The sequence below is a fragment of the Rhinolophus hipposideros genome (assembly GCF_964194185.1).
Source record: "Rhinolophus hipposideros genome assembly, chromosome: 4".
In the NCBI taxonomy this organism is placed as follows: Eukaryota; Metazoa; Chordata; class Mammalia; order Chiroptera; family Rhinolophidae; genus Rhinolophus; species Rhinolophus hipposideros.
Genome location: NC_138050.1, coordinates 18,700,905 through 18,716,640, shown reverse-complemented (window position 1 = coordinate 18,716,640; position 15,736 = coordinate 18,700,905). Strand labels below are relative to the sequence as shown.

General features: G+C 38.0%; 1 protein-coding gene across 7 annotated transcripts in view; it reads left to right on the top strand.

Annotated features, from left to right (window-relative positions):
- The window catches only part of CAB39L (calcium binding protein 39 like), a 137,032-nt gene that overhangs the window by 113,372 nt on the left and 7,924 nt on the right, over positions 1-15,736 (top strand). For all 7 annotated transcript variants that reach the window (XM_081045880.1, XM_081045878.1, XM_081045881.1 and 4 more), the window contains 3 exons: positions 1,452-1,511; positions 4,369-4,434; positions 12,113-12,256. In XM_081045880.1, coding sequence (XP_080902006.1) covers positions 1,452-1,511; positions 4,369-4,434; positions 12,113-12,256 — 270 coding nt within the window. The remainder of the gene's footprint in view (positions 1-1,451; positions 1,512-4,368; positions 4,435-12,112; positions 12,257-15,736) is intronic.

The following is a 15,736-nucleotide window of genomic DNA, read 5'->3' as shown; positions in this document are numbered from 1 at the left end:
GGTGGAAACTCCCATGGGTGCGACAACGCACAGTGTCTGCCACAGCCCAGGGAGACAGCCTCTTTCTGACCTGGGGTCGCTCAGAAAATCACTGATACTGGTGAGGAGCTTAGGGAAGGGAGTGTCTGAAAACTGGTATCCCAAATATCCACCTAGAAAAAGATTAGGGACCCCAAAGGATTCTGTGGAGCGACCTTACTCTCTCAGGGGTCCCCGATAGAGGATTAGTTTGAATTTTGACTTCAGACAGGCCAGGAATGAACCCCTATAGAGGGTATTACCATTTTAAAATTCCAGTTCCAGAACAGTACTGAATGTTCTACTGAAAAAAAAGTCCCACATTTCCACTGATAGGCCCAAAGGCCAATCAAGTTGTGACGATAAGTAATATAAAATGAAATTAATAGCCAGTCTCATTGTTTCTGAACTTGAAAATTATAGTGCAAAATGCTTTACATATTTTACTTCTTATTAAAACAGAAATAGGTAGGTTTTACCATTGTTGCTGCCTTCTCTTCTCTGTGAGGTTATGTGTGTGTCTTCTATATGCTTTTAGGAAGTTTTAATTAAATGTGTATTAACATATAAGAATTTATTTTGGAAAACTTTAAAATTCTTGTTATGTTTTTAATTAAATTCTGCACAATATCTAGATAGGGTATTTAGTCTCTAAGCATATAAAAGGGATTAGGTAAGGCTTGTTTTCTTTCAACATTAAGGTGAAATAAGGATATGATTTAGGTGTGATTTGAAGAAAGTCAAACGTTCCTTTATGCTTTTGTCCAGTTTTCTGAGAGTTATGTCTGTAATAAGATCAGGCTGCTTGTCTTTGACTTTGAAACAGTGCATTGTGCTACTCAGTAACTGCACAACACCTCACAGCCCATTAACCCTGGAGCAGGACGATACTGAGACGGCCCTGTGAAATGTCATTCTTGTTCTTCCCAGTATCCTAGGCCCCTGTTTTAAAAATGGTTAAGAAAAAAAACACACACTAAAGGTTAAAATCCTTGAAAATCTGTTAACTTGTAAGATATGGTTTTAGTTCATTCAGAATTCTTTTTGTAAAAATGATTGTTTATTAGTGACACTTTTAAAGATCATCGTAAACTTTATTTGAGTATTATATCATATGCACAATGTAGAGTTATGGTTTGAAGAAATATACTGTAAATTCATCTCTAAAATGCCATTTGTTTCAGTAATGAAATTATTTCTATAATCTAACCATGATATGAATTTAAAATAAAAACTTGTTTTGAACATGAAACAAACTTATATCTCACATCTTAAGCTAAGAATGGAAATAATTTTGTGATGTAAACAAAAATTTTCTTCTGAAACTTTTCTGTTTCTAATTAATGGACTTATTCAATCTTAGAAGGAAAAGACAAATTTGTAAAATTTATTAGCTATAATAATATTGTTTCACTTGACTGTTCTTTCCCTAGGATTTACTAACCAGACATAAAGTGTTGGTAGCAGACTTCTTAGAACAGAATTATGACATTGTAAGTAAAAGTTATTTTTAAGTCTTTACCTCATTCTGTCTTTCTCCTCCTCCCTCCCTCTTAGATCTATAAGCACTTACTCCCATTTATGACCCACAATAAAAACCACTCATACACCCAGTTTGTCCACTATCTGGAAGCCAGCTCATCAGGAAACTTGATGGAAAATTGAGGATGGCAGGAGATAAGGTTTTCTCGTTTTTCACATCTCTTCCTGTTGTGCTCTGGTGCTCCAAGGAACAACGAGCACCTGCTCACTCTGCTCGTAAGAGCATCCATGCTGTCCTGCAGAGGCAGTAGGTGGCTTTTCCAAATGGAAGGGCACCTCACCCTTACTAAAGTAAATCATTTTACCTGGTCGATAATTAGTTTTACTTTCCAGTAGAAATACCAAAATACTACTTTCTTCCAACTCCCTTCTCTAGTGGTGAATCCCCCTCATCCTTTTGAGATTCTGCTGAAATGTGAGTCTTCTAGGAAGATTTCCATAATCGCACCCCTACACACCCCTACACATACACACATACACACACACACTCCCTCCCCACCCCTTTATCTCTCATTTTTCACATTGTGTGACTATGTTGTGTCTGTATCTTCCTGGCTGGGGCCTGAGTTCCCCCTAAGAGGCAGGAACCTTCTCTGTGGAACACAGGGGTTCAGAGTACAGTACAGACTTTAGAGTCTGCTTGTTTGGCTTCAATACCCAGTTCTGCCTCTTACGATTTGTGTGACCCTGGGCAACTTACAGTACCTACTGCAAAATAAAGATATTATTAGGTTGGTGCAAAAGTAATTGCAGTTTAAAAGGTTAAAAATCATTGCAAAAACTGCAATTATTTTTGCACCAACCTAATAATACCTACCTCATTGGGTTGTAGTAGGAATTTGACAAGATTTAAAGTTTTTAGGATAGTATCGTGGTAAGTTCTCCCTATTAATTTTTATCATTATTGTTTGTATTCTTAATACCTAACTCAATGCTATACTTTTGGTTGTGTTCAATGAATGTTGAAAGATCCATCCAAGAGCGGCTATGCTTTTGCTAAATATATAAGCAGTAGAAACAGCATGTTAAAGTAGAATATAGCAAAAAACTACAAGCAAAACTTTACAGGATTTATTCCATTGTTGGTTCAGATGCTCTAGACCAGTTGTTCGGTTGTTCGGTTGAAATATAATGCAAGCCACTCTGTAATCTAAACATTTCTAGTTAGTCACCAAAAAAATAAAGGGAAACGGATGGAATATCCTACCTAACAGTCACACCCAAATCACAGAAATTAAGCTATGTCTATTTTATTCATAAATTGTTTGCTAGTCTCCTTTTAAGATTAAGAATTCACAATATAAAAAAAAAAGAATTCACAATATAATCATGTAAATCAAAGTAATTTTCATATCCTAAAATTACCAAGAAATTATTCGTCAGATCACTTGGAATACTTTGTTCTAAGTATAAAACATGAAGGGAGAATAATTCTTATTGCCAGAGAGGCATCCAAAAGCTTTAAGACTAAAATAAAATGCATATTTTTGAATCTAGGAAATGAACTGTTATTATAGTTTGGTTGTTCAGTAACTATAGATGTTAGATGGAATGTTCAAGAAAGACTCAGTAGATGTTACATGTATAATAACTGAAAATAAAAGAAGGCTAAGATGTGGTATCATCCACTAATCTTTTCTGTAGAATGAGTGAGGTAATTTTTGTGTGAAATAATAATGCTTTGGCATCAGGGATAACACACAGCAGTTTGAGAGACCATGCCCTCATTCTCCTTGATCCCTGGTTTATCTAAATGTGTCTTTGTATCTGTTGTCACTTCTTGTGTGGGTTAGTGGTTTCCCACACACTGAGGCAGCTGCCTGAACACCAGCTCTGAGAACTCAGACTCCCTCAAACATTTCATACTTCTGGAGTTTCCTGTATTTTAACAATAAACCATGAAACTGGAGCACATGATATATGACTCTACAATAATAAAACTGGCAGCTGGGGAAGTCAAATCATACCTTATGCATGTATTTGCATTTTATAGTTACCACTAAAACTTACCACAAAGTTCGTCTGATAAATTTAGTGACCTATAAATAAGATCTTCCTTGTATTTCACGGCAATTAGAATAAATAGTATGTCCTTCATTGAGAAGAGCATGGTTACTGTGACTTTAATGGGAGCTACACGTTTCTGTTTTTACTTGTCACTTTCTCAGTTTGGGTGACTGTCATCTATGTGCACCTCTTCGGCTCAGTCGCACACGGGCACACAGACCTCGCACTTGGCCCTCTAGAGGCGATGGCTATTTCCCACACTCCTCAGCCCCTGAGCATGTAGCTTTTGAAGACTATAGTCTTCAAAAACCAGGAGCATGTAGCCCCTGGTTCTGTGCTGGGCCTGCTCCTTCCACCTTCCTGACCTTTGAGAGTGTCCACGCGTGGTGGCGGGTTGACGCTGAGCTTCCCCAGCCGCTGGCACTCTGAGTTGTAGTGAAGGACCTAAGTGATGATGGATGACATGTTAGAAAATAGGGGCCCTAACCACCAGTGGCCCCCAGCTTCTGGGGAGAGGAGAAGTGCTCCAGAGGGGCCAGCCTGGATTATAAAATAAAGTGGAGAAGCATGTCACTTGCATCATTGATGTCCCCCAGTGTCTGTGTATGAATGAGCACAGTAAAAGGGGAAGCCTCCCCTGGCATGGTGGCTCCGCCTAGGGTTAAGCGCAGAGAGAGGGAGCATAGCAGCTGGGCTGTGCGCCAGGGTCAGGGTTGACTTCTGAAGCAAGAGAGCAAGCAAACCTAACGCACAGAAATCACGGCTGGTTTTACAGTCTAACATTTATTTTCTTTCTATTAGATTTTTGAAGACTATGAGAAATTGCTTCAATCTGAGAATTATGTGACTAAGAGACAATCTTTAAAGGTAATAGCAAATTTACGTTCAAGTCTCCGTAAGTTGATATCTTGTTATTAAATGATTTGTCTCTTCGTAAACAAGTAAATACCGAAAATTTTAAGTATCCTTTTTTCTGTAACTTAAAAAATGTTTTGTTATGACTATACTTTGTAGCAAAACAATGTAAGTGTCCTGCCTCAAATACTTTTTAGAAATAACAATGTAAATAATAAGTACATGCTTAGTGTACAGAAAGGTGTGTGTGTGTATGTGTAACCAAACAGCATTGGCAATTTTAGATTATATCTCCCATGAAACGCCTGTGAAAATACTGCTTTCCCATTAGACTGGAAGCCCGGCAGGGAAAGGGCACTTCTGTCTTTGAGGGACCTTCCCTCCCTCAGTGCAAAGGTGCCTGGAAGCAGCCATTTGGCCAACAAGAGGAGGGACAGCTCCTGGGGGAGTGGGACGTTGGCGAGAGCTGCATCTCTCTCCTTCAGACCCTACCCAGATTGTCAAAAGAATGTTTGGGGCAGATACTAATTGGCTCTTTTTGGTCAAGCAATGTGTATGTTGTTTGAGCTTATTAGATAGATCACTCATCTTATTTTTACATGTTGCCGTGATGACATTCATAGAACAATGCATTTGTTTCTAAATATTGGATACAGTTTTAAGCTAAAGCAATAAATTAAATCTATTTGTACCACATTTTTGTAAATTCATTTTACCCGTGATTTTGCACTGGCCGTGACCCTCTTTCCCTTTATTTGTGCCCTCACTGCTCCAGCTTTACCCTTTGATGAAGAGGTCAGTGTACTATTTTCAGCCAGTCATTCAGCACTCTTTATTGAGTTTCCCTTTGTGTGGAAACCCATACAAGGTGATCCATGTAGGAAAAAATACCACAGGTGTGCATACTGCTCTCGTTGCTGGAGCTCGGAGTGATGACACAGAGTTCCAGACAAAGGCAGTGTCATTGTGTCCAGAGAGCTTGTTAAAAGCAGCCGGAGATGAGAATACATCCTTGCCACAGCCATGCACCTAAAGAATGGAATTTCTTATTTGCGAAGGGCTCCTCCTCAAGGGCAGCCAAAACAGGGCTTGTCCATGTTATAAGAGATAGTTGCCTTGGGAAGGAAATGAAAATTAAAACAGTAAACAGAGCTGACAGTGCTGTGAAGGGCCAGAATAGAGGAACTTGCTCATGAGTTTTCCAACTCCTTCCTCTTTTTCAGTGGGAATGTCAGATATGGACCAAAGTAGAGACATTGTTAGGATCTAAGGTGACCACTAAACTGGGATCAAAAAAGATAAGCGTCTTGGACTTTAGAATTCATCCCTGTACCATTTACAGCAGTGACAAGAACTTGGGACAAGGTTTTCTGTGATCAACTGTCTCTAGTTGTGTAGGGTCTTAGGCAGAGTTATAAAGCTGACAGGTTTTTATTTAAACATCTCCTTACTGGGCCTTCTTCCTGCTTTTTCTTTCCTACCTTCCTAGCATCTCCACCTACGCATGTGCCTATTGCCTCATTCTCTGGGTAGGCTGTCTTCAGACCCTTCAGACCCCTTCAGACCTTGTTCTGTTCCCTCATTAATATTTGTAAAGTGGTTAGACCAGAGCCTAGCTCATACGAAATCAGTGTGTTTGTTAAATAAAATAAAAAGAAATTTTATAAATAAATATTCCTCAACATCCCCAGAGTTCTGTCTCTGGAAGGTGTTAATCAACTGCAAATAAATAATTGGGACTAGGGTATAAATTAGAATTTTTCCCACCAGGATGCATTTGCATTTAAAAAATAGAAGCCTGTTAGTCCAGTGGATGTGTGATCAGTACAGTATGTCATACGAATTGGGTGGGTAGCAAAGGGGAAGGAGAGGGATTCCAAGTGCTGTTTGCTGGCACCCAGCTCCACTACTTAACCTCCCTTTTCACGTGGTTCTTCAGCTAGAGACCTCTGTTCCCAGTGACACGGGCTAGGAGGACCGAGTTTGTATCTGGCATCAGAACTCTCCTCTGAACTCCTTCTGCAAACTGATTATGTGTCCTGCTTAGTTTCAGATGCCTCAGCTCATTCATAAGGCCTCTTTCTTAGTGTTTCTTAATCGTTGCTCTCCCCACCTGAAATCTTTTACAGTTGAGTGTCTCGCACAAATTTGATTTACAAGACGGTAAAACCCAGCACTGGTTGGACAGTGAAAGAAAAACTAGTGAAAGGCAGATAAAGCATATCTGAGAACGCAGAAATTGTGAAAATGGTTACGTAAGAGTGGCTTCTTTGAATGCTAGATTATAGGCAGAGACGTTGCTGGGAGGGTCTAGTATCACTCTATTCAAGGACAGAGCTCATTAAATATCGTTTATTCTTTTCTTCAGTATTGTTTTGAAGAGCAATGCTAGTGTGCTGTTGGTTCTTCCCTTTGGAAATTAGATCTAAGGTAGCAGTCTGTTCTATTTTAACATGACCTTGTTCATAATTCCGGATTCTGTAATATTTTATACATAGATGTTTCATAATTTTAGGTAACAAGAGAGATTAAATTATTACAACAGTACATTTACTTACAGTATCCTGTAAGTAAATAAACTGTTTTAAAATAGGTGTTTTGTGAAAGGACAGTGTATCCAAACCAGCCCCCAATGCCCAAGGGGCCAATGGCCAAAGTCTGGCTGGTGGGTTGTGGCCTGGAACTTACTTGTAGAAAGCTCTCTGCGGCAGCAAGACAAATAAATGGTCCCCCTGCCCCACTCTGAGTATGTGTGGATGATCAGAAGTCAGGTGCCCCAAGGCCCTGGTGCCAGGTGAGGCAAGGGACACGCCGAGGACTGGGGCGCCTCATGGGGTGGGGGGAGAATTGCCTTGCGTCCTGCCTTCCGAGGCTGCGATCCCAGACAGGGCCAGCTTTAAGGTGGGGGTGCTTCCCTTCCTCACGCCGGGCTGTTTTGATTCCACAGTAGCTGGTACCTGTTATTTAATCATATTCAAAATTCTCCTGAGCTATTTTGGGGTGCTCAGATTTCTAGCGTCAGTAAAAAATATTTAACAGAGAAATTCTTTTCCCTCATATGACAGAGCTTAGGAATTTATTCCTTATCTTCTTCAGAGGCCTGACATTTAATTACTAGCAAGAAAGATTGTAATTTAAAAGAAGCTTGGTGGAATTTTTTTTGTGGGGGAAGGAGGGATTCTGGTCAGTTTCATTAAAACCCTAAGTTTTTAAAAAACTTATTCTATTTGTTGTGCATAGTTTTACTGTGTAGTATGAAGCCTATAAGTAAAATTAAAAGAAGTAAAAACACAATTTTCCCCATTTACTTAATATAGTATTGCTTTAGAATGCTTTGCATTATAATGAAATGCATCATGTTGTCATTGTCAGTATTAATTAAAATAGATTAACATTTAATACCTAAAGATTCACTGTTGTTGGGCAAATATTTAACACAATTGATTGTTTCAGAAAAGTAGTGAAATTATATTAGCAAAGGAGGGGTTGGATAGAATTTATATGTAGACATCCCCATGTAATAAAAATTGAAATGACTTAATCTGAATTTAACTCATAAATGCCATGTCAGCGAATGTCTATTGACTGTATGCAAATTATAAGGGTAAATTTTTTTCAATGGAATTTCTTTATTGCTGAAAGACCTTTGGATATATGTATGTGTATATGATATGTGTATATATATATATATGTGTTTATAATATAGGGAATACATTGTATTTGATTTTATGTATTTTCATATATATATTTAGATATATATCTATATATAAACTATGTCTATATAGATATAAATAACCTTATAAAAAGATATATATATATGCATATATATATATATATCTTTTTATATATCTATATATATGCATATATATATATATATCTTTTTATATATCTATATATATATGTTTATATATATATATATCTTAGGTGGGTATATTTTATATACTTGTACATATACATTTTTATAACTATATATAGATATATTTTTTAGAAGTCCCTTATCAGCTTTACGCACCAGAAGTTTTTTTTATTTGTTTGTTTTTTGAGAGAGTCTGGGAGCCATCCCACTGAAATGTAAATATTTGGGAAGGCAGCACATCTAAACTCCCTCTCCAGGGGAGTTTAACCTTGGTGCATCTCTCCAAACTATGACCATTTGCTTGTGAGAGAGATAAGAAGTTTCATTATCCTCTATTTGTTGGATAAAGGCAATTAGCTAAAACAAAGGGCTACCTCAATGGCCAGGAGAATTTAGGGAGAACTGTGAAAAGGTACACAGCAAAAGGCCTGCCGGGTCCTCTTACCGGGGCAGATTACCTTTTGTCTTAAGGATATATGTATGTAATGGTTGTATCTCCTTGGCTGTCTAAATACGGTAGAATTCTATGTTATGTAATGTCTTTTCCGTAGACTACCTACAGTGTTGTGCTGTGGATATGCTTATTCAGTAATAAAACTGCTTTCTTTCCACATTTTGTGGAGAGAATTGTGTGTTGGTAGGACTTGATTTCCTCAGCAGTGCCCACACACATCGCACAGTTAGGCTGTAAAGGTTACAAACAAGAATTGATACATGGCCTATGGAGTTTACATTCTAAAGAGTCTCACTCGTAACTCCCTGCTGCAAGCAGTGTGAGTACAGCTGGGAGGAAACAGCGTGATACAGAGGGGATAGAGGAGATTCAGCTCGGGAGGGAAGTCGAACTCACAGAAACAGAAGGTGGACCGGTGGTTACCATTGGCTGAGGGGCAGGGGAAACGGGGAGACATTGGTCAGTGGTACAGACTTTCAACTATAAGATAGATCAGGGTTAGAATCTAAGGTACAGCCTAATGACTATAGTTAATAATACTGTATTGTAAACTTGAAAGTTGCTGAGAGTAGATCTTAACCATTCTCACCAGACCAAAAAAAAAAAAGGGGGGGTGGGTAACTGAGGTGATCGATGTGTTAATTAGCATGATTGTGATAAATATTTCACAGTGTATCACATATCAGATCATCATGATGTACGCGTTAAGTATATACAGTTTTGTCAATCGTATATCTAAGTAAAGCTGGGCAGTGGGGCGGGGGGCGGGGGGTGATTGAAGGAAGGGAGTAAAGCCACAGAGCCCGGAAAGTGAGGACGACTGAGGGCCGGAGCCCAGGGAAGGAAGCAGCAGGAGCAACTCCATCACAGAGGGCTTTGCATGCCATCCCAGGAATCTAGTACACGTGTGTGTGTTCATTCATTCCCTTTGTAAGAGGAAGCAGTAACACGAATAGGGCTGAACTTCAGGAGGATTCATTTGACGTGATGTGCAGAGTGGACTGGGTAGGGGAAGACTGCAGCCGAGACCACTTGTGTGCTGTGGCCGTCATCCAGATGAAAGCAGGGAGTGTCGAATGAGGGCACTGGCGGTAAAAATGGAATGAAAGATGTTTGAGACCTTTAAAAACAGAAAATTGGCAGATCTGAGATGTAGCCTTGAGGTGAGGAGCAAGGGAAAGACAGGAGCTGAGAAAGACTGCCACTCTCTGCCCTAAGATACCGGCAGATTGGCATGTCATGAACAAAGAGAAAAGAGGGACCGGGTTAGAGAGACGTTGAGTGTAACAGGCTAGCAAAAGCGTTTGGCTGGGGCAGCCTGGCGGGCAGTTAGAAATGTGGGGGTGGAGTTCAGGAAAGAAGTTGAGACTAGAAATGTAGATTTGAGAGACATCTTCCCAGATGTTGGATTTGAAGCCATGGGCATAGATGAGACTGTTGGGAAATAAGATTCAAATACACAGCTTGGAAAATTTCTACATACTCGTATGTAGTGCAGAAGGAAGGGGAGGCAGAAACAGAGGCAGCGAAGGAACAAGCTGCAGGGGATCAGAAACCCAAAGACTGCAGTGGCCTTGAAACCAAGAGCAAAGAAAGTTTCCAGAAGGGTATTCAGTTAGCTTTAGGTGCTGCAGAGAGACAAAGGAAGACGAAGAGCAACAGTTTACATGATTGCTATTCTATATGTGTGAGACTGACTGGTGACCAGCTAATATCCAACGATAGTCATCATTTTTTATGTTTAACAAACATTATTTTTGTGTGCTAAAATACCTTTAAGGGTGTACTTCTGATTTGTTAAATACACAAAAGATGCATCATAGGCAAGGTTGTTATTTACTAACAGACACACACACACACACACACACACACACACACACACACACACCCTCTAGGGTTTTGTTACCAGACTCTCTTGTGATACACAGCTAGCCCTCAGTTTCATGTACTTTGTCATCCCATCCAGAATTTCTGTAACCATCTGTACAATGTGTTACTATCCTGGGGCATCCAGAAAAACTTCAGTAAATAAGAGAATTGGAAAATAAGTATATCACATATAAAATTATGTTAAGGGTGCATTTCAGCCACCTGGTTGTTGAAGCTTTAAGATTTGCTACCGCTGCAGTGAGAATAAAAGTTTACAAGGTAGAGAAACAGTGTGTTCGGCTGTGCTGCTAGAGGGTCTTCAACCATTCTCAGTTTTGGTAATTTTATTTTGTGCTGAAGAGTCTTAGTCTGTTCTGGCTGCTATAACAAAAATACCATATGCTGGGTGGCTTAAACAACAAATATTTATTTCTCTTAGTTTGAAGACTGGGAAGTCTAAGATCAAGGTGTCAGCAGTGAGAGAGCTTTCTGGAATCTCTTTTGTAAGAGGACCAATCCCATTCATGAGGGCTCCACCCTTACGTCTTAACCTCCCCAAAACCCCACCTCCTAATACCATCACACTGGAGGCTAGGACTTCAACATACAGATTTGAGGGGACACAAACATTCAGTTCATAACATGGACTAATGCTGCATTTGGGGAACTATTATTAATTTGTCACCAGTAAATATTTTGCTTTACTTTTTTATAAAAACTCAGTGAACATGTTAAACTTCATATGGATTTTGGGGTCAGTGATTTCTTTTTCTGGTTATATATCAGTTTTTGTAATAAAAGTTAGGGGAAAGGTAAGAGTCACTTAACATTAGCTTTTTTCTTTTTTCCGGTAAGCTACTAGAGTACATTTATTTGGGTAAGGGAAGTATAATTGTAGAGTCAATGTTGTCATTTTTATTCTATCTCATTACCTAAGGAGCAATGCATTGTTGGGAAGCAAGTACAGTAAATGATGAAAATAATAAATTCATTTCTGGCTAGCTCATGATGAGAGCTGCAGAGACAGCTTTTTGTTTTTAATGGGGAATATTTGGGAACAGTGTGTTTCTCCAGGGCCCATCAGCTCCAAGTCATTGTCCTTCAATCTGAATGTGGAGGACGCAGCTCAGCTCTAAGTCCAGTCGCTGTTTTCAATCTTAGTTGCGGGGGACACAACCCACCATCCCATGCGGGAATTGAACCGGCAACCTTGCTGTCAAGAGCTCGTGCTGTAACCAAGAGCCATCCAGCCACCCCAAGAGAGCATTTTAAGCTGCAAAATAAAAAGATTCGGAAATGCATTAAGCATGGACTTTAGCAAAACTGTGTGGAAAGTTTAAAATAATAATAGCTACTGCTTTCCTGCTTGTGCTTTAAGATACTGTTAAGGACTCTCCATTTTCTTCATGTCACCGTTCCTAACTCATATTTATGTTTTGTTTTTCAGTGAGAAGATGGCTCCCAGACAGATTACAGCTTTGATTTGTGTGTGTGTGTGTTTTTTTTTTTAGCTGCTGGGGGAACTGATCCTGGACCGACATAACTTTGCGATTATGACGAAGTACATCAGCAAGCCAGAGAACCTCAAACTGATGATGAACCTCCTTCGAGATAAAAGTCCCAACATTCAGTTTGAAGCCTTTCATGTCTTTAAGGTAACGTGTGAGCTGCAGAAATAAAGTGGGCATGTGTTTTCTAGTGTCAGATGGCAAACTTTCTACTTTCTACTCTCCTTTATATTTGAGAAGAAAATTCAATAGGCAGTCTTTTTGTTTTGCATGACTTAGATGAAATTTCAGAGTTTTTTTTTAATGAATGCCCATTTATTTCGAAAGGGCTTGCTAACTAATCCATATCTCTACAATATTTTCATTTTTTCACTGAGAAAATAAGTGGATATTGTTTCCCAGAAGTTATGAAAATAGTCAGTGATTGAACTAGAACCCAAACCCTGAGTGTCAGAGTTTGAATGCTTTGCTTTCTGCCTGAGTGTTTCTTTGAAACTTAAATGAAGAACTGAAGGAAGCACTTAGATACTACTCATTGTTATTACTTATACAGAAATACTTCTGTAAATTCATCTTACTGTGAAAGAAAACTAGTCCCTACGATACCTGCTTTTTCTTTCTAACATTTTTTCTTTGATAAGAGAGTAATAAAATTGCCTCCTAGAAACTTTAGACAATAGATTTTTTTTTTTTTTTTAGGTAGGGGAGGTGGAAGAAATTTAATCTATAATCCCATCCTCAGAAACTATTGTAAAGATTTTGGTAAATTTTATTTTCCTGTGCACATATTTGAAGGCTTTTTTCTATAGCTGTGTTCACATTGTATACAAAATTGATATCCCGATTGTATCACTTACTGCTATATTGCAATTGAACACTCATTCATTGTTGTTATATGTCATTTTCAGAGTCATTAGTTTTATTGGCATCATAGTTTATCATTGGGTATACTTACTCTCATTTACTTAAATGTTGCTGTGTCCTGTATTTAGGTTATTTCCATTTTTTCCTACCGTGAGTAATATTGCAATGAGCATTTTATGTATCAAGCTAATTTCTTACAGGTTTGGGATTCTTTTCTTGAGATAAATATCTAAAGTAGAATTAAGGGTTCAGAGGGTTCCAGGCTGTTTTTAGTCTTTATAATGCACATTTAGTCATTGAATGTATAAGAGTGTACATGGAGAGAGACGTGGCAGTTTATAAGGTATATAACTGTTGCTTTGAGAGGTGAAAAAATTTTAGTCCACCTTTCAGCCACCAGTTCTTTATTGTCCAAAAACCCACTAGAGCAATTCAAATCCCAAATTAATTTGTAAATTCCATTCAGTTACATTCAAAATCCCAATAGGACTTTTCCTGGAATTTGACAAGCTGATTTTAAGATTTGTATGGCAGAGCAATGGCCTAGAATAATCTATAGCAATTTTGAAGAAAAACAAGTATGAGAATCCTCACTCCCAGGTATTAAAAGTTATTATGGATTTTTAATAAATTCAGGCACTCTTGTATTGGCATAGAGATAGATAAATAGAACAACAAAACAGAGTAGAGAGCCCAGAAATAAATCTTTGCAAATGTGAAATTTGATATTTGATAGTGGAGGGATTATATATTCATGAAGAAACGGTTAACTATTCAATAAATGGTTCTAAAGTAAAGGATTATCCATATAGAAAACCCTGTTCTCCACTACACTCAGAAATAAATTCTAGATAAAGTTCTACACTTGAAAAGCAAAATTTTTTAACTTTTAGAAGCGAAAATAGGAGATTGTCTTTATGATGTTGGAGTGGGAAAAATTCCTTTAAGAAGAATAAAAATCAAAACATAATGGAAAATATTAATACATTTGACTACATTAAAATTTAAAACTTCTGCTCAAAAAAGACGTCATAAGCAAAGTGAAGAGACAGGATAGAATGTGACACATATAACTTACAAATCATCAGGAAAAAGACAAACAATTCAATGGAAAAATAGGCAAAGGATACAAGTCAGTAATTTACAGATGAGGAAACCTGACTGGCCAATAGATAGGAAAGATGTTGATCTTACTATAATCATGGAAGTGGCCACTAAAATATCAATGAGCTAAAATATCACTTCACATTCTTCATATTGGCAAAAGTGTTTAAGTCTGACAATCTTAAATTTTGGTGAGATTGGAGGCTTCCATACACTGTAAATAGGTACAACCACTTTGGAAAACAATTTAGCAAAATAAAGAATTGAAAGTGTGTATACCTTTTAACCCTGAAACTGCATTATAGGTAATTTCTTAGAGACACTCTTGCACATGTGCATAAAGAATCATGTACAAAAATGTTCATTGCAACATTGTTTAGAATGGAATAAAATGAAAAAAATAAATGGGCATCATAAGAAAACCGGAGAAATACAAATTGGGATATAGTCATAGAATTGCATATATTAATGGGTTAAAATTAGTAGAGTAATATGAACCAGTGTGGATAAATCTCAGAAACATTGAGTGGGATAAACAAACATTAAAACGATATTTATTTAATGTTTGAAACCCTCCAAAAACAACGCTGTGTGTGGATTCGTATATGTGGGAAGTTATAGTCTAAAAACCTACATGGGAATGATGAATACCAAATTCAGGACGGCAGTCACCTCGGGAGAGATTGGTATGAGGAAGTGTCCAATAGCTTTTAATTATATCTGTAATGTTTTATTTTATTAAGAAATCTCAAGGTAAGTATGGCAAAAATGTTAGATTTTGATAGACCTGTTGGTGGGAACATGAAGTCTGATTTGTTGTTTCTGTACTCTTCTCTGTGTTAGAATTATTTCACACAAAAATAAGCACAAATTGGATGAGACAAAATAAGACTCCTGTAGGACTGGAAAATGCCTATATGGTATAAAATGATAGATGCTCTCAAGACCCTTTTGACTAAAAAAATTATAGAAAGCTGTGTGTCATGTCATTCAGCTCCCACGTAATTTGAATATTTCATCCTAGATGAGAACAAGCTTTATATAATTTTGTGCAAAAATATAGTATTATAGAAGGATTCAGTGGGTGGCAAAGTAGAAATAACCTACTTCCGTCCTCTGAGAAGATCCAAATTTGGATCATCTAATCATTGGACAGAGTAGGGACATTTAAAAATAGTTGACCGCTTATTTACTTGTATGTGTATATAAACTGGTCCTGCCCTGTACCCCAACTATGTTCTTTCCACTGAAGTATGAACTGAATTGTTTACTTGCCAAAAATAATATTTTGTTATTTAGAAGAAGGAACAGCTGAGTCCTAGTTTTTTTCACAGTTCTTTATTAATAGTTTTTTCCCCAAAGCACCTTCAATAAGGTGCAGGAAATGTGGAACACATTACTAAAAATGTCTTTGCCAGATAATGGTGTCTCATTTTCTTGAGCTTGCTGATAAGTTCAAGGACTGGAATGAGATGCCATTTCACATGCTTCCTACTACGGACTGACGAGCAGGATTCCATGGTGGGAAAGGGCTGGACGGAAACAGGAGCCCTGGGTCTTTGTTCTGGCTCCTTGCCAGCAGTTGACTTTGGGTAAATCCATCCAGATCTGTTTCTTCACTTGCAAAATGAGTTGCATTAAAGCCTGAAGTCTAGTTCT